General features: G+C 43.8%; 1 protein-coding gene across 1 annotated transcript in view; it reads left to right on the top strand.

Moving 5' to 3' along the window:
* The first annotated feature begins 21,984 nt into the window (after positions 1–21,984).
* The window catches only part of LOC129857199 (chloride channel protein 1-like), a 49,927-nt gene continuing 47,124 nt past the window's right edge, over positions 21,985–24,787 (top strand). Inside the window, exon 1 of the mRNA XM_055925218.1 lies at positions 21,985–22,237. Within this exon, the coding sequence (XP_055781193.1) occupies positions 22,184–22,237 (54 nt within the window). The 5' untranslated portion in view covers positions 21,985–22,183. The remainder of the gene's footprint in view (positions 22,238–24,787) is intronic.

The raw sequence follows: 24,787 nt of genomic DNA on the forward strand, positions 1-24,787 counted from the left end.
CTGGGACAGGTAGGGGTTCCATAACCGCAGGCAGAGCAGTTGAAACTGGAACAGCAGCAAGGCCAGGTGGACTGGGGACAGCAAGGAGTCATCATGCCCGGTTTGCCGTGACATATGGTCCTAGGGCTCAGGTTCTCAGAGAGAGAGAAAGAAAGAGAGAACGAGAGAATTAGAGAGAGCATACTTAAATTCACACAGGACACTGGATAAGACAGGAGAAGTACTCCAGGTATAACCAACTGACCCTAGCCCCCCGACACATAAACTACTGCAGCATAAATACTGGAGGCTGAGACAGGAGGGGTCAGGAGACACTGTGGCCCCATCCGATGATACCCCCGGACAGGGCCAAACAGGAAGGATATAACCCCACCCACTTTGCCAAAGCACAGCCCCCGCACCACTAGAGGGATATCTTCAAACACCAATTTACAATCCTGAGACAAGGCCGAGTATAGCCCACAAAGATCTCCACCACAGCACAAACCAAGGGGGGGCGCCAACCCAGACAGGAAGATCACGTCAGTAACTCAACCCACTCAAGTGACGCACCCCTCTAAGGGACGGCATGAAAGAGCACCAGTAGGCCAGTGACTCAGCCCCTGTAATAGGGTTAGAGGCAGAGAATCCCAGTGGAGAGAGGGGAACCGGCCAGGCAGAGACAGCAAGGGCGGTTCGTTGCTCCAGAGCCTTTCCGTTCACCTTCACACTCCTGGGCCAGACTACACTCAATCATATGACCTACTGAAGAGATAAGTCTTCAGTAAAGACTTAAAGGTTGAGACCGAGTCTGCGTCTCTCACATGGGTAGGCAGACCGTTCCATAAAAATGGAGATCTATAGGAGAAAGCCCTGCCTCCCGCTGTTTGCTTAGAAATTCTAGGGACAATTAGGAGGCCTGCGTCTTGTGACCGTAGCGTACGTATAGGTATGTACGGCAGGACCAACTCGGAAAGATAGGTAGGAGCAAGCCCATGTAACGCTTTATAGGTTAAAAGTAAAACCTTGAAATCAGCCCTTGCCTTAACAGGAAGCCAGTGTAGGGAAGCTAGCACTGGAGTAATATGATCAAATTTCTTGGTTCTAGTCAGGATTCTAGCAGCCGTATTTAGCACTAACTGAAGTTTATTTAGTGCTTTATCCGGGTAGCCGGAAAGTAGAGCATTGCAGTAGTCTAACCTAGAAGTAACAAATGCGTGGATTAATTTTTCTGCATCATTTTTAAACAGAAAATTTCTGATTTTTGCAATGTTACGTAGATGGAAAAAAGCTGTCCTTGAAACAGTCTTGATATGTTCGTCAAAAGAGAGATCAGGGTCAAGAGTAACGCCGAGGTCCTTCACAGTTTTATTTGAGACGACTTTACAACCATCAAGATTAATTGTCAGATTTAACAGAAGATCTCTTTGTTTCTTGGGACCTAGAACAAGCATCTCTGTTTTGTCCGAGTTTAAAAGTAGAAAGTTTTCAGCCATCCACTTCCTTATGTCTGAAACACAGGCTTCTAGCGAGGGCAATTTTGGGGCTTCACCATGTTTCATTGAAATGTACAGCTGTGTGTCATCCGCATAGCAGTGAAAGTTAACATTATGTTTTCGAATAACATCTCCAAGAGGTAAAATATATAGTGAAAACAATAGTGGTCCTAAAATGGAACCTTGAGGAACACCGAAATGTACAGTTGATTTGTCAGAGGACAAACCATTCACAGAGACAAACTAATATCTTTCCGACAGGTAAGATCTAAACCAGGCCAGAACTTGTCCGTGTAGACCAATTTGGGTTTCCTGTCTCTCCAAAAGAATGTGGTGATTGATGGTGTCAAAGGCAGCACTAAGGTCTAGTAGCACGAGGACAGATGCAGAGCCTCGGTCTGACGCCATTAAAAGGTCATTTACCACCTTCACAAGTGCAGTCTCAGTGCTATGATGGGGTCTAAAACCAGACTGAAGCATTTCGTATACATTGTTTGTCTTCAGGAAGGCAGTGAGTTGCTGCGCAACAGCTTTTTCAATTTTTTTTGAGAGGAATGGAAGATTCGATATAGGCAGATAGTTTTTTATATTTTCCGGGTCAAGGTTTGGCTTTTTCAAGAGAGGCTTTATTACTGCCACTTTTAGTGAGTTTGGTACACATCCGCTGGATAGAGAGCTGTTTATTATGTTCAACATAGGAGGGCCAAGCACAGGAAGCAGCTCTTTGAGTAGTTTAGTAGGAATAGGATCCAGTATGCAGCTTGAAGGTTTAGAGGCCATGATTATTTTCATCATGGTGTCAAGAGATATAGTACTAAAACACTTAAGTGTCTCTCCCGATCCCAGGCCCTGGCAGAGCTGTGCAGATCCAGGACAGCTAATCCCTGGAGGAATACGCAGATTCAAAGAGGAGTCCGTAATTTGCTTTCTAATGGTCATGATCTTTTCCTCAAAGAAGTTCATGAATTTATTACTGCTGAAGTGAAAGCCATCCTTTCTTGGGGAATGCTGCTTTTTAGTTAGCTTTGTAACAGTATCAAAAAGAAATTGGTTAACTGATTTTTGTCCTCTGACGTCCTTGGGTAGGCAGAAGGAGTCTGGAAGGGCATCAAGGAATTTTTGTGTTGTCTGAGAATTTATAGCACGACTTTTGATGCTCCTTGGTTGGGGTCTGAGCAGATTATTTGTTGCGATTGCAAACGTAATAAAATGGTGGTCCGATAGTCCAGGATTATGTGGGAAAACATTAAGATCTACAACATTTATTCCACGGGACAAAACTAGGTCCATAGTATGACTGTGGCAGTGAGTAGGTCCAGAGACATGTTGGACAAAACCCACTGAGTCGATGATGGCTCCGAAAGACTTTTGGAGTGGGTCTGTGGACTTCTCCATATGAATATTAAAATCACCAAAAATTAGAATATGATCTGCTATGACTACAAGGTCTGATAGGAATTCAGGGAACTCAGAGAGGAACGCTGTATATGGCCCAGGAGGCCTGTAAACAGTAGCTATAAAAAGTGATTGAGTAGGCTGCATAGATTTCATGACTAGAAGCTCAAAAGACGAAAACGTCATTTTTTTTTTTGTAAATTGAAATTTGCTATCGTAAATGTTAGCAACACCTCTGCCTTTGCGGGATACACGGGGGATATGGTCACTAGTGTAACCAGGAGGTGAGGCCTCATTTAACACAGTAAATTCATCAGGCTTAAGCCATGTTTCAGTCAGGCCAATCACATCAAGATTATGATCAGTGATTAGTTCATTGACTATGACTGCCTTTGAAGTGAGGGATCTAACATTAAGTAACCCTATTTTGAGATGTGAGGTATCACAATCTCTTTCAATAAGGGCAGGAATGGAGGAGGTCTTTATCCTAATGAGATTGCTAAGGCGAACACCGCCATGTTTAGTTTTGCCCAACCTAGGTCGAGGCACAGACACAGTCTCAATGGGGATGGCTGAGCTGACTATACTGACTGTGCTATTGGCAGACTCCACTAAGCTGGCAGGTTGGCTAACAGCCTGCTGCCTGGCCTGCACCCTATTTCATTGTTGAGCTAGAGGAGTTAGAGCCCTATCTATGTTAGTAGATAAGATGAGAGCACCCCTCCAGCTAGGATGGAGTCCGTCACTCCTCAGCAGGTCAGGCTTGGTCCTGTTTGTGGGTGAGTCCCAGAAAGAGGGCCAATTATCTACAAATTCTATCTTTTGGGAGGGGCAGAAAACAGTTTTCAACCAGCGATTGAGTTGTGAGACTCTGCTGTAGAGCTCATCACTCCCCCTAACTGGGAGGGGGCCAGAGACAATTACTCGATGCCGACACATCTTTCTAGCTGATTTACACGCTGAAGCTATGTTGCACTTGGTGACCTCTGACTGTTTCATCCTAACATCGTTGGTGCCGACGTGGATAACAATATCTCTATACTCTCTACGCTCGCCAGATTTAGCTTTAGCCAGCACCATCTTCAGATTAGCCTTAGCGTCGGTAGCCCTGCCCCCTGATAAATAGTGTATGATCGCTGGGTGATTCATTTTAAGTCTAATACTGCGGGTAATGGAGTCGCCAATGACTAGGGTTTTCAATTTGTCAGAGCTAATGGTTGGAGCCAAGAGAAGACTCAGCCTCAGACTCCGACTCGCTACTTAATGGGGAAAACCGGTTGAAAGTTTCTGTCGGCTGAATGAGCGACACCAGTTGAGCATTCCAACAGCATTTCCCTCCAGAAGCCATGAGAAAGTTGTCCGGCTGCGGGGACTGTGCGGGGGGATTTATACTAACGTTACTATCTGTACTTACTGGTGGCACAGACGCTGTTTCTTCCTTTCCTACACTGAAATTACCCTTGCCTAACGATTGCGTCTGAAGCTGGGCTTGCAGCACAGCTATCCTCGCCATAAGGCGATCGTTCTCCTGTATATTATGAGTACAGCGACTGCAATTAGAAGACATCATGTTAATGTTACTACTTAGCTTCGGCTGTTGAAGGTGCTGACGAACCATGTCCAGATAAAGCGTCCGGAGTGAAAAAGTTGAATGAGGGAAAAAAGTTGCGATGGAAAAACAAAAAATATTAACGGTAATTAAAAAGAAAAAAAAAACGTAAAGTTGTCAGCTAGCAAAGTAAAGTTGGCAACAAAACGCACAGCAACACGTCTGCAAATTCAAGAGGAAGTGACGTATAATGAGACGTTTGAGTAATTGAGTGTATGTAAACTTCTGACCCACTGGGAATGTGACAAAATAAATTAAAGCTGAAATAAAACATTATCTCTACTATTATTCTGGCATTTCACATTCTTAAAATAAAGTGTTTATCTTTTAACTGACCTAAAACAGGGAATTTTTATTCGGATTAAACGTCAGCAATTGTGTGAACCTGAGTTTAAATGTATTTGGCTAAGGTGTATGTAAACTTCCGACTGTATATATTCATGTGCTCCTTCTCTGGTTCAGGCTGTTGAAGAGCTCCAGACTGCTTTTCAGTCATTGCAGGCTTCCCTTTATGGTCTCAAACTGGTCTTGAATGTACAAAAAACTAAATTCATGACCTTTACCACAGCTAGAACTCTGCCAGAGAACGTTAGCATTGTCACATCTGGTGGCTTATCCATTGAGAAAGTGTCATCCTACAAATACCTAGGTATTTGGTTCGATGGCAAGTTGTCCTTTAAAGTTCATTTGGATAATCTTGTGACAAAGCTTAAATTGAAATGTAGTTTTTATTTTTGTAATAAGGCATGCTTCCCGCTTCTGGCAAGAAAGAAACTTGTTCAGGCCACTTTTCTCTCTGTAATTGATTATGGTGACTTGTTGTATGTGCATGTAACCTCCTCCATCTTACAGAGACTGGACTCTGTTTATCATGCAGCCTCCTCCGTCTTACAGAGACTGGACTCTGTTTATCATGCAACCTCCTCCGTCTTACAGAGACTGGACTCTGTTTATCATGCAACCTCCTCCATCTTACAGAGACTGGACTCTGTTTATCATGCAACCTCCTCCATCTTACAGAGACTGGACTCTGTTTATCATGTAACCTCCTCCGTCTTACAGAGACTGGACTCTGTTTATCATGTAACCTCCTCCATCTTACAGAGACTGGACTCTGTTTATCATGCAACCTCCTCCGTCTTACAGAGACTGGACTCTGTTTATCATGTAACCTCCTCCGTCTTACAGAGACTGGACTCTGTTTATCATGCAGCCTCCTCTGTCTTACAGAGACTGGACTCTGTTTATCATGTAACCTCCTCCGTCTTACAGAGACTGGACTCTGTTTATCATGCAGCCTCCTCCGTCTTACAGAGACTGGACTCTGTTTACCATGTAACCTCCTCTGTCTTACAGAGACTGGACTCTGTTTATCATGTAACCTCCTCCGTCTTACAGAGACTGGACTCTGTTTATCATGCATCCTCCTCCGTCTTACAGAGACTGGACTCTGTTTATCATGTAACCTCCTCCGTCTTACAGAGACTGGACTCTGTTTATCATGCAGCCTCCTCCATCTTACAGAGACTGGACTCTGTTTATCATGCAATCTCCTCCATCTTACAGAGACTGGACTCTGTTTATCATGCAACCTCCTCCATCTTACAGAGACTGGACTCTGTTTATCATGCAACCTCCTCCATCTTACAGAGACTGGACTCTGTTTATCATGCAATCTCCTCCATCTTACAGAGACTGGACTCTGTTTATCATGTAACCTCCTCCGTCTTACAGAGACTGGACTCTGTTTATCATGCAACCTCCTCCGTCTTACAGAGACTGGACTCTGTTTATCATGCAACCTCCTCCGTCTTACAGAGACTGGACTCTGTTTATCATGCAGCCTCCTCCGTCTTACAGAGACTGGACTCTGTTTATCATGTAACCTCCTCCGTCTTACAGAGACTGGACTCTGTTTATCATGCAGCCTCCTCCGTCTTACAGAGACTGGACTCTGTTTATCATGCAATCTCCTCCATCTTACAGAGACTGGACTCTGTTTATCATGCTGCCTCCTCCGTCTTACAGAGACTGGACTCTGTTTATCATGCTGCCTTCTCCGTCTTACAGAGACTGGACTCTGTTTATCATGCTGCCTCCTCCGTCTTACAGAGACTGGACTCTGTTTATCATGCTGCCTCCTCCGTCTTACAGAGACTGGACTCTGTTTATCATGCTGCCTCCTCCGTCTTACAGAGACTGGACTCTGTTTATCATGCATCCTCCTCCGTCTTACAGAGACTGGACTCTGTTTATCATGCTGCCTCCTCCGTCTTACAGAGACTGGACTCTGTTTATCATGCAACCTCCTCCATCTTACAGAGACTGGACTCTGTTTATCATGCAACCTCCTCCGTCTTACAGAGACTGGACTCTGTTTATCATGTAACCTCCTCCGTCTTACAGAGACTGGACTCTGTTTATCATGCAACCTCCTCCATCTTACAGAGACTGGACTCTGTTTATCATGCAACCTCCTCCGTCTTACAGAGACTGGACTCTGTTTATCATGTAACCTCCTCCGTCTTACAGAGACTGGACTCTGTTTATCATCCAGCCTCCTCTGTCTTACAGAGACTGGACTCTGTTTATCATGTAACCTCCTCCGTCTTACAGAGACTGGACTCTGTTTATCATGCAGCCTCCTCCGTCTTACAGAGACTGGACTCTGTTTACCATGTAACCTCCTCTGTCTTACAGAGACTGGACTCTGTTTATCATGTAACCTCCTCCGTCTTACAGAGACTGGACTCTGTTTATCATGCATCCTCCTCCGTCTTACAGAGACTGGACTCTGTTTATCATGTAACCTCCTCCGTCTTACAGAGACTGGACTCTGTTTATCATGCAGCCTCCTCCATCTTACAGAGACTGGACTCTGTTTATCATGCAATCTCCTCCATCTTACGGAGACTGGACTCTGTTTATCATGCAACCTCCTCCATCTTACAGAGACTGGACTCTGTTTATCATGCAACCTCCTCCATCTTACAGAGACTGGACTCTGTTTATCATGCAATCTCCTCCATCTTACAGAGACTGGACTCTGTTTATCATGTAACCTCCTCCGTCTTACAGAGACTGGACTCTGTTTATCATGCAACCTCCTCCGTCTTACAGAGACTGGACTCTGTTTATCATGCAACCTCCTCCGTCTTACAGAGACTGGACTCTGTTTATCATGCAGCCTCCTCCGTCTTACAGAGACTGGACTCTGTTTATCATGTAACCTCCTCCGTCTTACAGAGACTGGACTCTGTTTATCATGCAGCCTCCTCCGTCTTACAGAGACTGGACTCTGTTTATCATGCAATCTCCTCCATCTTACAGAGACTGGACTCTGTTTATCATGCTGCCTCCTCCGTCTTACAGAGACTGGACTCTGTTTATCATGCTGCCTTCTCCGTCTTACAGAGACTGGACTCTGTTTATCATGCTGCCTCCTCCGTCTTACAGAGACTGGACTCTGTTTATCATGCTGCCTCCTCCGTCTTACAGAGACTGGACTCTGTTTATCATGCTGCCTCCTCCGTCTTACAGAGACTGGACTCTGTTTATCATGCATCCTCCTCCGTCTTACAGAGACTGGACTCTGTTTATCATGCTGCCTCCTCCGTCTTACAGAGACTGGACTCTGTTTATCATGTAACCTCCTCCGTCTTACAGAGACTGGACTCTGTTTATCATGCTGCCTCCTCCGTCTTACAGAGACTGGACTCTGTTTATCATGCTGCCTCCTCCGTCTTACAGAGACTGGACTCTGTTTATCATGCATCCTCCTCCGTCTTACAGAGACTGGACTCTGTTTATCATGCTGCCTCCTCCGTCTTACAGAGACTGGACTCTGTTTATCATGCATCCTTAAGCTTTATTACAAATGCCAAGTCACTCACTCACCATTGCACATTGTACCAAATGGTAGGTTGGACCTCACTTTATATGCGCAGAAAGCTACATTTGTATGTGTTCATCTACAAAGCCCTTTTGGGTAAACTCCCTCTTTACCTCTGTAGTCTGGTCTCCTTCACCACCCGCAGTTACCATACCTGGTCTGCTAGGAGGTTGCTACTTTTAAAGTCCCCAGGACATTCACAGTATTAGGCAAGACTGCCTTCTCTTCTTGTGCACCAGACGCATGGAATAATCTACAATTCATGCTTCATCTAGATAAATTAGTGCCACTGAATGAATTTTACATTTTTATGGGAGACTGTTACAGATGAGTGTAAATGCTTTTTAAGGCTGGATCATATTGTATGGTATTGTTGTATGTTTTAATTTTGTAATGTATTGATTGTTGCTGCCTTCTTGGCCAGGTCTCCCTTGAAAAATAGTTTCTGGGTCTCAATGGGCTTTTCCTGGTTAAATAAAGGTTGAATATAATTTTTAAAGCACAGTGCCACCGACGCAGCCCTCTCCCAACGACTGTGTGCTCTCGTTCTCCGTGGCCAGACATGAGTAAGACATTTATGCGTGTTAACCCTCGCTAGGCTGCCAGCCCAGATGGCATCCCTAGCCACGTCCTCAGAGTATGCGCAGACCAGCTGGCTGGAGTGTTTACAGACATATTCAATCTCTCCTTATCCCTGTCTGCTGTCCACACTTCCTTCAAGATGTCCACCATCGTTCCTGTACCCAAGAAAGCAAAGGTAACTGAACTAAATGACTATCGCCAAGTAGCACTCACTTCTGTCATCATTAAGTGCTTTGAGAGGCTAGTTAAGAATCATATCACCTCTAACTTACCTGCCACCCCAGACCCACTTCAATTTGCTTACCGCCCCAATAGATACACAGACGATGCAATCGCCATCACACTGCACACTGTCCTATCCCATCTGGACAAGAGGAATACCTACGTAAGAATGCTGTTCATTGACTATAGATCATCCTTCAACACCACAGTACCCTCCCAGCTCATCATCAAGCTCGGGGCCCTTGTTCTGAACGCCACTCTGTGCAACTGGGTCCTGGACTTTCTGACGGGCCGCCCCCAGGTGGTGAAGGTAGGAAACAACACCTCTACTTCGCTGATCCTCAACCCATGGGCCCCACAAGGATGTGTGTTCAGCCCCTTCCTGTACTCCCTGTTCACCCATGACTGGGTGGCCACGCATGCCTCCAACTCAATCATCAAGTTTGAAGAGAACACAACAGTAGTAGGCCTGATTACCAATAATGACGAGACAGCCTACAAGGAGGAGGTGAGGGCCCTGGTGGTGTGGTGCCAGTAAAATAACCTCTCCCTCAAAGTCAACAAAATGAAGGAGCTGATCGTGGACTTCAGGAAACAGCAGAGGGAGCACTCCCCCATCCACATCGACAGGGTGGAGAAGGTGGAAAGCTTCAAGTTCCTCGGCGTACACATCACTGACAATCTGAAATGGTCCACCCACACAGACAGTGTGGTGAAGAAGCCGCAACAGGATTTAACAAGTTACATCAATAATGGATCATAGTTTTCCCCTTGATTCACCTGGTCAGTCTATGTCATGGGAAGAGCGGGTGTTCTTAATGTTTTGTATACTCAGTGTATGGGAAAAGTTAAGATCCCTCTAATTGATATCCATCTCTGGTATGCTCCTAAGACTTCAGTCTTGTAAAGCTATCACTGTTTTCATGGATATAAATAGATATTCCTATAGCAGGAAATGTGAGCAGACAGGTTCAATCTATTTATACAGCATCACTTCCCTGTGAACACGTGGAGGGATGAAGTTATGTCCATAGAAGAATTATGAATAGAACAGGTGTCCCCATTCAAGTCAATGATGACAAAATGGGTGGACTCGGAGCCATTTTGAGTTACCCATAGGAGCAAAGCATAAAGTGTACCCATCAATCTATGCTGTGAATTGTTGAATCAATTCAACTGACATTTCAAAAAACGCATCTCATTAAATGAGCAGCATCAGTTAGCATCCTTTGAATGAGCATTCTACATTACCATGGAAATGATTGCATCACAGTACCAGGCAGCCATTGGGAGTGTACCCATGAGTTTACCAGTCTCATTTCCAGGGTTAGAGGTTCCAAGCCCGTTCTATTCATTGTATTGCTATGGTCATGTCACCTTCTCCTCAGCTTCATCATTTTAAATCATCATCAATGGAGGCTGGTGGGAGGAGCTATAGGAGGACGGGCTCATTGTAATGGCTGAATGGTTGGAAAGCTGCCTAAGGCTGCCTCAATTCCCCCTCTTCTCCCTCTCCTTCTCTCTCTACTCTTCCTCTCTTTCCTCTCCTCTTCTCTCTTTCTTTCCCTTGGAGGTGCTAGGATAGAGTTGAGGTCTACCCAAGGAGGCCCCTCTCCTTCCTCTGTCCCCCTCATCTTCTCTCCTGTGTCTTTCCCCTCTCCCTCTTCTCCTCCCTCTCTCCGTCTTGGAGGTTGCAGAGACGTGGTGGCCTCTTGCCCACGGCAAATCCTTAATCCCTGGCCATAGCAGAGTGTCTATGGTACCAGAGGTCAGATAAAAATAAGACATCTAAATTAGTCACACTATTTACAGGCTTAATATCCCCCCACTGGAGGTACCCACGTCTATCACACAGGGATGATCACTATGATGGGGCTGTGTGTGTGTCTGTGAGAGAGAGAGTGTGTGTGTGTGTGTGTGTGTGTTATGATAGCTATGGTGGGTTACAGAGGGGGAGAGAAAAGTGGGAGAAGGGTGTGTTGAGCTGTTGAAACTGGTACACTATCTTAAAACTGTTTATTTATTCAATGCCTTAACACAGCCGGGGATAATTTCCTACAAGATTTTGAAGTAAGCTAGCTAAACCCCTTCTGAGGATGGTGGACTTGGCTTATGCAGTGAGGTGTGTCCCATGTTGTAAGAGGAGCAGATTATCTATACAGGTTTTCATTTCCTGGTCACACACACACACACACACACACACACACACACACACACACACACACACACACACACACACACACACACACACACACACACACACACACACACACACACACACACACACACACACACACACACACACACACACATACACTACCATACAAAAGTTTGGGGTCACTTAGACATTTCCTTGTTTTTGAAAGAAAAGCAACAAAATAAATTATCCATTAAAATAACATCAAATTGATCAGAAATACAGTGTAGATATTGTTCATGTTGTAAATGACTATCGTAGCTGAAAACGGCAGATTTTTAAGGAATATTTACATAGGTGTACAGAGGCCCATTATCAGCAACCATCACTCCTGTGTTCCAATTGCACGTTGTGTTAGCTAATCCATGTTTATCATTTTAAAATGCTAATTGATCATTAGAAAACTATTTTGCAATTATGTTAACACAGCTGTTAAACTGTTGTTCTGATTAAAGAAGCAATAAAACTGGCCTTCTTTAGTCTAGTTGTATATCTGGAGCATCAGCATTTATGGGTTTCGATTACAGGCTCAAAATGGTCAGAAACAAAGAACTTTCTTCTGAAACTGGTCAGTCTTGTTCTGAGAAATGAAGGCTATTCCATGTAAGAAATTGCCAAAAAACTGAAGATCTCGTACAACGCTGTGTACTACTCCCTTCACAGAAACAGACGCCTCACAAGTCCTCAACTGGCCAGCATTCCGGAGTCGCCTCTTCACTGTTTAATTTAATTTAATTTAACCTTTATTTAACCAGGTAGGCTAGTTGAGAACAAGTTCTCATTTACAACTACGACCTGGCCAAGATAAAGCATAGCAGTGTGAACAGACAACAACACAGAGTTACACATGGAGTAAACAATAAACAAGTCAATAACACAGTAGGAAAAAAACAAAATGAGTCTTTTTACATTGTGTGCAAAAGTTGACATTGAGACTGGTGTTTTGCAGGTACTATTTAATGAAGCTGCCAGTTGAGGACTTGTGGGGCGTCTGTTTCTCATAATTGACACTCTAATGTACTTGTCTTCTTGCTCATTTCTGCACCGAGGCCTCCCACTCCTCTTTCTGTTCTGTTTAGAGCCAGTTTGCGCTGTTTGCGCAGTTTGCGCTGTTCTCTGTACACACACAGAGACACAGACAGTGTCTTTCTGTTGGTGTTTGTCTGTCAGCACAGCTCCAGAGGTCACATCCTCTGTCAGCCAGGCCAGGGGTCAACACAGCTGTGTGACCTGGAAGTAAATCGCTTAATGTTCTGCTCCATTAACACAAAAACATCAGCCTGAATAGTCAGTCAGTAGACTATGGTCTGGGTCAGTAGGCTATAGTCTGGTTAAAAGTCTAGGCAAGTAGGCTATGACCTGTGTCAGTAGGCTATAGTCAGTCAGTAGACTATAGTCTGGGTCAGTAGGCTGTTGTCAGTCAGTAGGCTATAGTCTGTCAGTAGACTATAGTCAGTCAGTAGACTATAGTCAGTCAGTAGGCTATAACATGGGTCAGTAGGCTATAGTCAGTCAGTAGGCTATAGTCAGTCAGTAGGCTATAACCTGGGTCAGTAGGCTATAGTCAGTCAGTAGACTATAGTCAGCCAGTAAGCTACAGTCAGTCAGTAAGCTATAGTCAGTCAGTAGGCTACAGTCAGTCAGCAAGCTATAGTCAGTCAGAAAGCTATAGTCAGTCAGTAGGCTATAGTCAGTCAGTAGGCTATAGTCAGTCAGTAGACTATAGTCAGTCAGTAGACTATACTCAGTCAGTAGACTATAGTCAGTCAGTAGGCTATAGTCAGTCAGTAGGCTATAGTCAGTCAGTAGACTATAGTCAGTCAGTAGGCTATAGTCTATCAGTAGACTACAGTCAGTCAGTAGGCTATAGTCAGTCGGTAGGCTATAACATGGGTCAGTAGGCTATAGTCAGTCAGTAGACTATAGTCTGGGTCAGTAGGCTGTTGTCAGTCAGTAGGCTATAGTCTGTCAGTAGACTATAGTCAGTCAGAAGGCTATAGTCAGTCAGTAGGCTATAACCTGGGTCAGTAGGCTATAGTCAGTCAGTAGGCTATAGTCAGTCAGTAGGCTATAACCTGGGTCAGTAGGCTATAGTCAGTCAGTAGACTATAGTCAGCCAGTAAGCTACAGTCAGTCAGTAAGCTATAGTCAGTCAGTAGGCTACAGTCAGTCAGCAAGCTATAGTCAGTCAGAAAGCTATAGTCAGTCAGTAGGCTATAGACAGTCAGTAGGCTATAGTCAGTCAGTAGACTATAGTCAGTCAGTAGACTATACTCAGTCAGTAGACTATAGTCAGTCAGTAGGCTATAGTCAGTCAGTAGGCTATAGTCTATCAGTAGACTACAGTCAGTCAGTAGGCAATAGTCAGTCGGTAGGCTATAACATGGGTCAGTAGGCTATAGTCAGTCAGTAGGATATAGTCATTCAGTAGGCTATAGTCAGTCAGTAAGCTATAGTCAGTCAGTAGACTATCGTCAGTCAGTAAGCTATAGTCAGTCAGTAGGCTACAGTCAGTCAGTAAGCTATAGTCAGTCAGTAAGCTATAGTCAGTCAGTAGGCTATAGTCAGTCAGTAGGCTATAGTCAGTCAGTAGACTATAGTCAGTCAGTAGACTATAGTCAGTCAGTAGCCTATAGTCAGTCAGTAGGCGATAGTCAGTCAGTAAGCTATAACCTGGGTCAATAGGCTATAACCTGGATCAGTAGTCTATAGTCAGTCAGTAGGCTATTGTCAGTCAGTAAGGTATAGTCAGTCAGTAGGCTAAAGTCAGTCAGTAGACTATAGTCAGTCAGTAGGCTATAGTCAGTCAGTAGGCTATAACCTGGCTCAATAGGCTATAACCTGGATCAGTAGGCTATAGTCAGTCAGTAGACTATAGACAGTCAGTAGGCTATAGTCAGTCAGTAGACTATAGTCAGTCAGTAGACTATACTCAGACAGTAGACTATAGTCAGTCAGTAGGCTATAGTCAGTCAGTAGGCTATAGTCAGTCAGTAGACTATAGTCAGTCAGTAGGCTATAGTCTATCAGTAGACTACAGTCAGTCAGTAGGCAATAGTCAGTCGGTAGGCTATAACATGGGTCAGTAGGCTATAGTCAGTCAGTAGGATATAGTCATTCAGTAGGCTATAGTCAGTCAGTAAGCTATAGTCAGTCAGTAGACTATAGTCAGTCAGTAGCCTATAGTCAGTCAGTAGGCGATAGTCAGTCAGTAAGCTATAACCTGGGTCAATAGGCTATAACCTGGATCAGTAGTCTATAGTCAGTCAGTAGGCTAAAGTCAGTCAGTAGACTATAGTCAGTCAGTAGGCTATAGTCAGTCAGTAGGCTATAACCTGGCTCAATAGGCTATAACCTGGATCAGTAGGCTATAGTCAGTCAGTAGACTATAGTCAGTCAGTAGGCTATTGTCAGTCAGTAAGGTATAGTCAGTCAGTAGACTATAGTCAGTCAGTAGGCTATAGTCAGTCAGTAGGCTATAGTCAGTCGGTAGATATAGTCAGTCAGTAAGCTATAACCTGGGTCAATAGGCTATAACCTGGATCAGTAGGCTATAGTCGGTCAGTAGGCTATAGTCAGTCAGTAGGCTATTGTCAGTCAGTAAGGTATAGTCAGTCAGTATGCTAAAGTCAGTCAGTAGACTATAGTCAGTTAGTAGGCTATAGTCAGTCAGTAAGGTATAGTCAGTCAGTAGGCTAAAGTCAGTCAGTAGACTATAGTCAGTCAGTAGGCTATAGTCAGTCAGTAGGCTATTGTCAGTCAGTAAGGTATAGTCAGTCAGTGGGCTAAAGTCAGTCAGTAGGCTATAGTCAGTCAGTAGGCTATAGTCAGTCAGTAAGCTATAACCTGGGTAAATAGGCTATAACCTGGATCAGTAGGCTATAGTCAGTCAGTAGGCTATAGTCAGTCAGTAGGCTATAGTCAGTCAGTAGACTATAGTCAGTCAGTAGGCCATAATCAGTCAGTAGGCTATAGTCAGTCAGTAGACTATAGTCATTCAGTAGGTTATAGTCAGTCAGTAGGCTATAGTCAGTCAGTAGGCTATAGTCAGTCAGTAAGCTATAACCTGGGTCCTTAGGCTGTAGTCTGGGTCAGTAGGCTATAGTCAGTCAGTAGGCTATAGTCAGTCAGCAGACCATTGTCAGTCAGTAGGCTATAGTCAGTCAGTAGGCTATAGTCAGTCAGTAGACTATAGTCATTCAGTAGGTTATAGTCAGTCAGTAGGCTATAGTCAGTCAGTAGACCATAGTCAGTCAGTAGGCCATAATCAGTCAGTAGGCTATAGTCACTCAGTAGGCTATAGTCAGTCAGTAGGGTATAGTCGGTCAGTAACTATAACCTGGGTCACTAGGCTATAACCTGGGTCAGTAGGCTATAGTCAGTCAGTGGGCTATAGTCAGTCAGTAGGCTATAGTCAATCAGTAAGCTATAGTCAGTCAGTAAGCAATAGTCAGTCAGTAAGCTATATTCAGTCAGTAAGCTATTGTCAGTCATTAAGCTATAGTCAGTCAGTAGGCTATAGTCAGTCAGTAAGCTATTGTCAGTCAGTAAGCTATTGTCAGTCAGTAAGCTATAGTCAGTCAGTAGGCTATAGTCAGTCAGTAACCTATAACCTGGGTCCTTAGACTGTAGTCTGGGTCAGTAGGCTAGAGTCAGTCAGTAGGCTATAGTCAGTCAGTAGACTATAGTCAGTCAGTAGGCTATTGTCAGTCAGTAGGCTATAGTCAGTCAGTAACCTATTACCTGGGTCCTTAGGCTGTAGTCTGGGGCAGTAGGCTATAGTCAGTCAGTAGGCTATAGTCAGTCAGTAGGCTATAGTCAGTCAGTAGGCTATAGTCAGTCGGTAAGGTATAACCTGGGTCAATAGGCTATAACCTGGATCAGTAGGCAAAAGTCAGTCAGTAGGCTATAGTCAGTCAGTAGGCTATTGTCAGTCAGTAAGGTATAGTCAGTCAGTAGGCTAAAGTCAGTCAGTAGCCTATAGTCAGTCAGTAGGCTATAGTCAGTCAGTAGGCTATAACCTGGGCCAATAGGCTATAACCTGGATCAGTAGGCTATAGTCAGTCAGTAGGCTATAGTCAGTCAGTAAGCTATTGTCAGTCAGTAGGATATAGTCAGTCAGTAGGCTATAGTCAGTCAGTAGGCTATAGTCAGTCAGTAAGCTATAACCTGGGTCCTTAGGCTGTAGTCCGGGTCAGTAGGCTATAGTCAGTCAGTAGGCTATAGTCAGTCAGTAGTCTATAGTCAGTCAGTAGGCTATAGTCAGTCAGTAGGCTATAGTCAGTCAGTAGACTATAGTCAGTCAGTAGGCTATAGTCAGTCAGTAGACTATAGTCAGTCAGTAGGCTATAGTCAGTCAGTAAGCTATAACCTGGGTCACTAGGCTATAACCTGGGTCAGTAGGGTATAGTCAGTCAGTAAGCTATAGTAATTCAGTAAGCTATAGTCAGTCAGTAGACTACAGTCAGTCAGTAAGCTATAGTCAGTCAGTAGGCTGTAGTCAGTAATTACGCTATTGTCAGTCAGTAAGCTATAGTCAGTCAGTAAGCTATAGTCATTCAGTAAGCTAAAGTCAGTCAGTAGGCTATAGTCAGTCAGTAGGCTATAGTCAGTCAGTAGACTATAGTCAGTCAGCAGACTATAGTCAGTCAGTAGGCTATAGTCAGTCAGTAGGCTATAGTCAGTCAGTAGACTATTGTCAGTCAGTAAGGTATAGTCAGTCAGTGGGCAATAACCCAGCTCAATAGGCTATAACCTGGATCATTAGGCTATAGTCAGTCAGTAGGCTATAGTCAGTCAGTAGGCTATTGTCAGTAAGTAGGCTATAGTCAGTCAGAATCTATAACCTGGGTCCTTAGGCTGTAGTCTGGGTCAGTAGGCTATAGTCAGTCAGTAGGCTATAGTCAGTCAGTAGTCTATAGTCAGTCAGTAGGCTATAGTCAGTCAGTAGACTATAGTCAGTCAGTAGGCTAAGGTCAGTCAATAGACTATAGTTAGTCAGTAGGCTATAGTCGGTCAGTAGGCTATAGTTAGTAATTACGCTATTGTCAGTCAGTAAGCTATAGTCAGTCAGTAAGCTATAGTCAGTCAGTAAGCTATTGTCAGTCAGTAGGCTATAGTCAGTCAGTAGACTATAGTCAGTCAGTGGGCTATAGTCAGTCAGCAGACTATAGTTAGTCAGTAGGCTATAGTCAGTCAGTAGGCTATAGTCAGTCAGTAGACTATAGTCATTCAGTAGGCTATAGTCGGTCAGTAGGCTATAGTCAGTCAGTAGACTATAGTCAGTCAGTAAGCTATAACCTGGGTCCTTAGGCTGTAGTCTGGGTCAGTAGGCTATAGTCAGTCAGTAGGCTATAGTCAGTCAGTAAGCTATAGTCAGTCATTAGGCTATAGTCAGTCAGTAGGCTATTGTCAGTCAGTAGGCTATAGTCAGTCAGTAAGCTATAACCTGGGTCCTTAGGCTGTAGTGTGGGTCAGTAGGCTATAGTCAATCAGTAAGCTATAGTCAGTAAGCTATAGTCAGTCAGTAGGCTGTAGTCAGTCAGTAAGCTATAGTCAGTCAGTAAGCTATTGTCAGTCAGTAAGCTATAGTCAGTCAGTAAGCTATTGTCAGTCAGTAAGCTATAGTCAGTCAGTAGGCTATAGTCGGTCAGTAAGCTATAGTCAGTCAGTAAGCTATTGTCAGTCAGTAAGCTATAGTCAGTCAGTAGGCTATAGTCAGTCAGTAACCTATAACCTGGGTCCTTAGACTGTAGTCTGGGTCAGCAGGCTATAGTCAGTCAGTAGGCTATAGTCAGACAGTAGGCTATAGCCAGTCAGTAGGCTATTGTCAGTCAGTAGGCTATAGTCAGTCGGTAACCTATAACCTGGGTCCTTAGGCTGTAGTCTGGGTCAGTAGGCTATAGTCAGTCAGTAGGCTATAGTCAGTCAGTAGGCTATAGTCAGTCAGTAGGCTATAGTCAGTTGGTAGGATATAGTCAGTCAGTAAGCTATAACCTGGGTTACTAGGCTATAACCTGGGTCAGTAGGCTATAGTCAATCAGTAAGCTATAGTCAGTCAGTAAGCTATAGTCAGTCAGTAGGCTATAGTCAGTCAGTGGGCTATAGACAGCCAGTAAGCTGTAGTCAGTCGGTAAGCTATTGTCAGTCAGTAGACTATAATCAGTCAGTAGGCTATAGTCAGTCAGTAAGCTATAGTCTGGGTCAGTAGATTATAGTCAGTCAGTAGGCTATAGTCTGGGTCAGTAGGCTATAGTCAGTCAGTAGGCTATATTTTGAGAAGCCTGGTATGGAGACATCACATCATGGGTGAGAAGATCCATCCGACATTTGGAATGTTTTGGTCACCTGTTTTGTCTTTTTCACCATGGTTAAATAAAATGTCATATCTAGGTGAATACTACATAACTATCTGTACTAAAGGGTCTAATTAGGTTAATACACAGATCTTACAATTTAATTACTGTATATATGGTTATTATTGGTCAATAACAGTTGTTAATGATATGAAACGGCTTAGACTGAGTGATTGAGAGAGAGAGAGAGAGAGAATGAGAGAGAGAGAGAGAGAGAGAGAGAGAGGTTTGCGGAGAAGTGTCTCAGTGAGCATTGAGTCACATTGGCTCTAAATTTAACCCAGAGTTGGGTTTCACCCCAGCATGCGAGGGTTAAGGGGGAGACAGGGTAGAGGGGTGGTGAGAGGGAAAGTTTGGCGGGGGGTGAAAGGGAGGAGGGGGAATAGGTGAGATTGTTTTGAGAGATGGAGAGAATAGGGCTGCAGTTAGCCTAGTGGTTAGAGTGTTGGGCCAGTAATCGAATCCCTGAGCTGACAAGGTAAACATCTGTTGTTTTGCCCCTGAACAAGGTAGTTATCCTACTGTTCCTAGGCCGTTTTTGTAAATAATAATTTGTTCTTAACTGACTTGCCTAGTTAAATAAAGGTTAAATACAAATAAAATAAAATAAAACCATCCCAATAGGTGTGTACGGTACTTTACCTTGTACGTCTGTACCTTTTTATGCATATATTATATTTCCAATACTGTCAGTCACAAATTAGTTTCCTAACTCAAATCAAATCATATATTATGTATAACAGAGACCTGGCTGAACGACTACACGGATAATATAGAGCTGGCTGGCTTGTCCGTGTTTCGGCGGGACAGAGCAGCTACGTCTGGTAAGACGAGGGGTGGGGGTGGGGGTGTGGGTCTATTTGTCACTGCTGGTGGGCTATGTCTAATATTAAAGAAGTCTCGCGGTATTGCTCGCTTGAGGTAGAATATCTCATGATAAGCTGTAGACCACACTATCTACCAAGAGAGTTCTCATCTATATTATTTGTAGCCATCTATTTACCACCACAAACCAATGCTAGCACTAAGACCGCACTCAACGAGCTGTATAAGGCCAGCGAACTGCCCAGTGACGCGAGCCTACCAGATGAGCTAAATGCCTTTTATGCTCGCTTCAAGGTAAGCAAAACTGAAGCATGCATGAGAGCACCAACTGTTCCAGACGACTGTGATCACGCTCTCCGTAGCCGATGTGAGCAAGACCATTAAACAGGTCAACATTCACAAACAGACCCCCATAGTCCCCGTGCCCAAGAAAGCGAAGGTAACCTGCCTAAATGATTACCGACCCGTAGCACTCACGTCGGTAGACATGAAGTGCTTTGAAAGGCTGGTCATGGCTCACATCAACACCATTATGCCAGAATCCCTAGACCCACCTAATTCACATAACTCACAACAGATCCACAGATGACGCAATCTCAATCGCACTCCACACTGGCCTTTCCCAACTGGACAAAAGGAACACCTATGTGAGAATGCTGTTCATTGACTACAACTCAGCGTTCAACACCATAGTGCCCACAAAGCTCATCACTGAGCCAAGGACCCTGGGACTAAACACCTCCCTCTGCAACTGGACCCTGGACTTCCTGACGGGCTGCCCCCAGGTGGTAAGGGTAGGCAACAACACATCTGCCACGTTGATCCTCAACACTGGGGCCCCTCAGGGGTGTGTACTTAGTCCCATCCTGTACTCCCTGTTCACTCACGACTGCATGGCCAAGCACGACTCCAACACCATCATTGAGTATGCTGATGACACAACAGGCTTGATCACAGACAATAATGAAACAGCCTATAGGGAGGAGGTCAGAGACCTGGTACTGTGGTGCCAGGACAACAATCTCTCACTCAATGTGAGCAAGATAAATTAGCTGATCGTGGACTATAGGATTGACAGGACTAAACTGGAGCTGAGAGCTTGAGAGCTTGAGAGCTTCAAGTTGAGAGCTTGAGAGCTTCAAGTTCCTTGGTGTCCACATCACCAACAAACTATCATGGTCCAATCACACCAAGACAGTTGTGAAGAGGTCACGGCAACACCATTTTCCCCTCAGGAGACTGAAAAGATTTGGCACGGGTCCCCAGATCCTCAACATTTTCTACAGCTGCACCATCAAGAGCATGACCGGTTGCATCACCGCCTAGTATGGCAACTGCTCTGCATCTGACTGGAAGGCGCAACAGAGGGTAGTGCATACTTTAAAATGAATATTTATTTAACTAGGCAAGTCAGTTAAGAACAAATTCTTATTTTCAATGACAGCCTAGGAACTGCCTTGTTCAGGGGCAGAAGAACAGATTTTTACCTTGTCAGCTCAGGGATTTGATCTGGCAACCTTTCAGTTACAAGTCCAACACTCTAACCACTAGGCTACCCTTCCACCCATTATGCCCCAGTACATCACTGGGGCCAAGCTTCCTGACATCCAGGACCTCTATACAAGGTGATGTCAGAGGAAGGCCCAGAAAATTGTCAAAGGCTCCAGTCACCAAAGTCATAGACTGTTCTCTCTGCTACTGCATGGCAAGCGGTACCAGAGCGCCAAGTCTAGAACCAAAAGGCTCCTTAACAGCTTCTATCCCCAAGCCATCAGACTGCTGAACAACTAATCAAATGGCCACCCGGACTATTTACACCCCACCCGTTGTTTTTACACTACACACTGTTTATTATCTCTGCACTTTACACATTATCTCGACTAACCTGTACCCTGCACATTGACTCTGTACTGGTACCGCTTGTATATAGCCTCGTTATTGTTATGAAAATGTATTGTGTTACTTTTTGGTTGATTAAATTTTCTTTTACTTTCGTTTATTTGGTAAATATTTTTTAACTCTATTTTTTTTAGCTGCATTGTTGGTTACTTCCATTCATGCCCTGCGAAGTGTCCCTAGTTAGTTTTATAATCTTGGACTGGATAGCTGGAGTCTCCTAGACTGACTGGCTGACTGGCCAACTGGCTTATAGGGAATAGACCTAGGAGAATGAATAGCTGTTGACAACCTATTGTCAACCCATTTTGTTAGCCCCTACAAGGTCAAATGCTATATCTAGGAGGTTTAGGGTTAAGGTTAGAATTACTGTTAGGATTAGAATTAGGTTTAGGGTTAGTGTTAGGAGCTAGGGTTAGGTTCAGGGTTAGGGTTAATGGTTAGGGAAAATTGGATTTTGAATGGGACTGAATTGTGCGTCCTCACAAGGCTAGTTAAACAAGACTGTGTGTGTGTGTGTGTTGTACTTAATTGACCATACCTGTAAGTCATTGGGGACGATACTGTACTACCTCCCCTTGGACAAAAAGAAGGCAGGTACAGTCACTCTTACAAGGATGTCTTAAAGGACAGAAAGGACAGATGTAACATCCAGATAGAGGTTATATACAATGTATATTAGAGAGAGGAAGGACAGAGTGACATCACACAGCACCTGAGAAGAGAGGAGGGAAGATGCAGGAGCGCATCAACACTTTTCAGACAGGTCTGAACTTAGACCAGATTCTGGTAAGACCTTTCTTGATATTTTACTAGTCCTATTTATGTTTCTTTATTATGTTATAACATCACATAATTGCCAATTATTGAGAAGTCATGTTGACATTGTTTATGTTAGAATGTTACATATTTATTTACATGTGGCCAAGTGGTCTCAATTTTGTGTTCTCAAAAAATGTTATGTTCTCAATTTAAACTGCTTGGCATATAAATGTCTTAAGAAAATCAATATTTCATTCAATCAACTAAAGAAAACATGTACATTGTGTTTAAGATATGTGCGAAGAGATATTGCACAGAGTTTGGAATATTACCTTTAAACTATGGTGCATGAAACATTGACTCTTGGGGATGTCCTAAAACAGTGTGGTTTTACCCTTATAGGGGATGTCCTTAAAAATGTGGTTTTACCCTTATAGGTGAAGTCCTAAAACAGTGTGGTTTTACCCTTATAGGGGATGTCCTAAAACAGTGTGGTTATCCTTATAGGTGAAGTCCTAAAACAGTGTGGTTATCCTTATAGGGGATGTCCTAAAACAGTGTGGTTTTACCCTTATAGGTGAAGTCCTAAAACAGTGTGGTTATCCTTATAGGGGATGTCCTAAAACAGTGTGGTTTTACCCTTATAGGTGAAGTCCAAAAACAGTGTGGTTTTACCCTTATAGGGGAAGTCCTAAAACAGTGTGGTTATCCTTATAGGTGAAGTCCTAAAACAGTGTGGTTTTACCCTTATAGTTGAAGTCCTAAAACAGTGTGGTTTTACCCTTATAGGTGAAGTCCTAAAACAGTGTGGTTATCCTTATAGGTGAAGTCCTAAAACAGTGTGGTTTTACCCTTATAGGTGAAGTCCTAAAACAGTGTGGTTATACCCTTATAGGTGAAGTCCTAAAACAGTGTGGTTATACCCTTATAGGTGAAGTCCTAAAACAGTGTGGTTTTACCCTTATAGGTGAAGTCCTTAAACAGTGTGGTTTTACCCTTATAGGGGATGTCCTAAAACAGTGTGGTTTTACCCTTATAGGTGAAGTCCTAAAACAGTGTGGTTATCCTTATAGGTGCAGTCCTAAAACAGGGTGGTTACCCTTATAGGTGAAGTCCTAAAACAGTGTGGTTTTACCCTTATAGGTGAAGTCCTAAAACAGTGTGGTTTTACCCTTATAGGTGAAGTCCTAAAACAGGGTGGTTTTACCCTTATAGGTGAAGTCCTAAAACAGTGTGGTTTTACCCTTATAGGTGAAGTCCTTAAACAGTGTGGTTTTACCCTTATAGGGGATGTCCTAAAACAGTGTGGTTTTACCCTTATAGGTGAAGTCCTAAAACAGTGTGGTTATCCTTATAGGTGAAGTCCTAAAACAGTGTGGTTATCCTTATAGGTGAAGTCCTAAAACAGTGTGGTTTTACCCTTATAGGTGAAGTCCTAAAACAGTGTGGTTTTACCCTTATAGGTGAAGTCCTAAAACAGTGTGGTTATCCTTATAGGTGAAGTCCTAAAACAGTGTGGTTATCCTTATAGGTGAAGTCCTAAAACAGTGTGGTTATCCTTACAGGTTGTCTGTTAGGGTTTACTTGCATGCTCTAAATTGTTACGGGAGTGTTGTTATTGGAGCCAATGATTTTCTACAGGGGTGGGTTTCCCGTACCTTGGTATTATAGATTACCCATGTATTACCCGTGTGCATGCGCGCGCGCGTGCGTGTGTGTGTGCGTGCGTGTGTGTGTGCGTGCATGCGTGCGTGCGTGCGTGCATGTGCATGTGTGGTCAGCAATATATATGACAATATAGCCCTGTCTTGGGACACAAGGTTAATAATATAATCTGCCCCAGTCACTGACGGACAGATGCAGAGATTAGGACATGGGGCACCACACAGACACACACTCACCAGGGACCCAGGAATCTGTTGTTATTATTCTTTTTTAATTAACTCTGAATGTCACCCTGCCCTTCACTCTCTGAATCTGTTAGCAGCTCTCACTCTCTCTGTGAGTCTCTCTCTCAATTAAATTCAAGGGGGGGGGGGGGGGGGCTTTATTGACATGGGAAAAATATGTTTACATTGCCAAATCAAGTGAAATATATTATCTCTCTCTCTCTCTCTCTCTCTCTCTCTCTCTCTCTCTCTCTCTCTCTCTCTCTCTCTCTCTCTCTCTCTCTCTCTCTCTCTCTCTCTCTCTCTTTCTCTCCCTGAGTCTCTCTCTACACCCCAACCCTCTCTCTCCCTCCGAGTCTCTCGCGACCCCTCTCTATTTCTCTCTCTATCTACTTCTCTTTCCCTCTCTCCAGCTCTCCCCTCCCTAAAGTCATCGAAAGTTTCTTCCCTGTTCATTCTAAGCGGTTCTATACCTCCTCTCTTCCGTTCAGTGTTGTTACTGATGGACATAGTGATTGACTGTTAATCTTCTAGTTGAGGCACATAGAGGCCCTTACAACTCCCACATCAGGTTGGTTTTGAAGTGAGTGTTTCTTGGATACCACTTGTATGTATTTCAATATAAAAAAAATAGGTAGGATTGAACCCTGAGCTAGTTTCTCTCTGGCTTTGCGCGTATTGAGTCATT

This window comes from Salvelinus fontinalis, chromosome 6, assembly GCF_029448725.1.
Source record: "Salvelinus fontinalis isolate EN_2023a chromosome 6, ASM2944872v1, whole genome shotgun sequence".
Lineage (NCBI taxonomy): Eukaryota > Metazoa > Chordata > Actinopteri > Salmoniformes > Salmonidae > Salvelinus > Salvelinus fontinalis.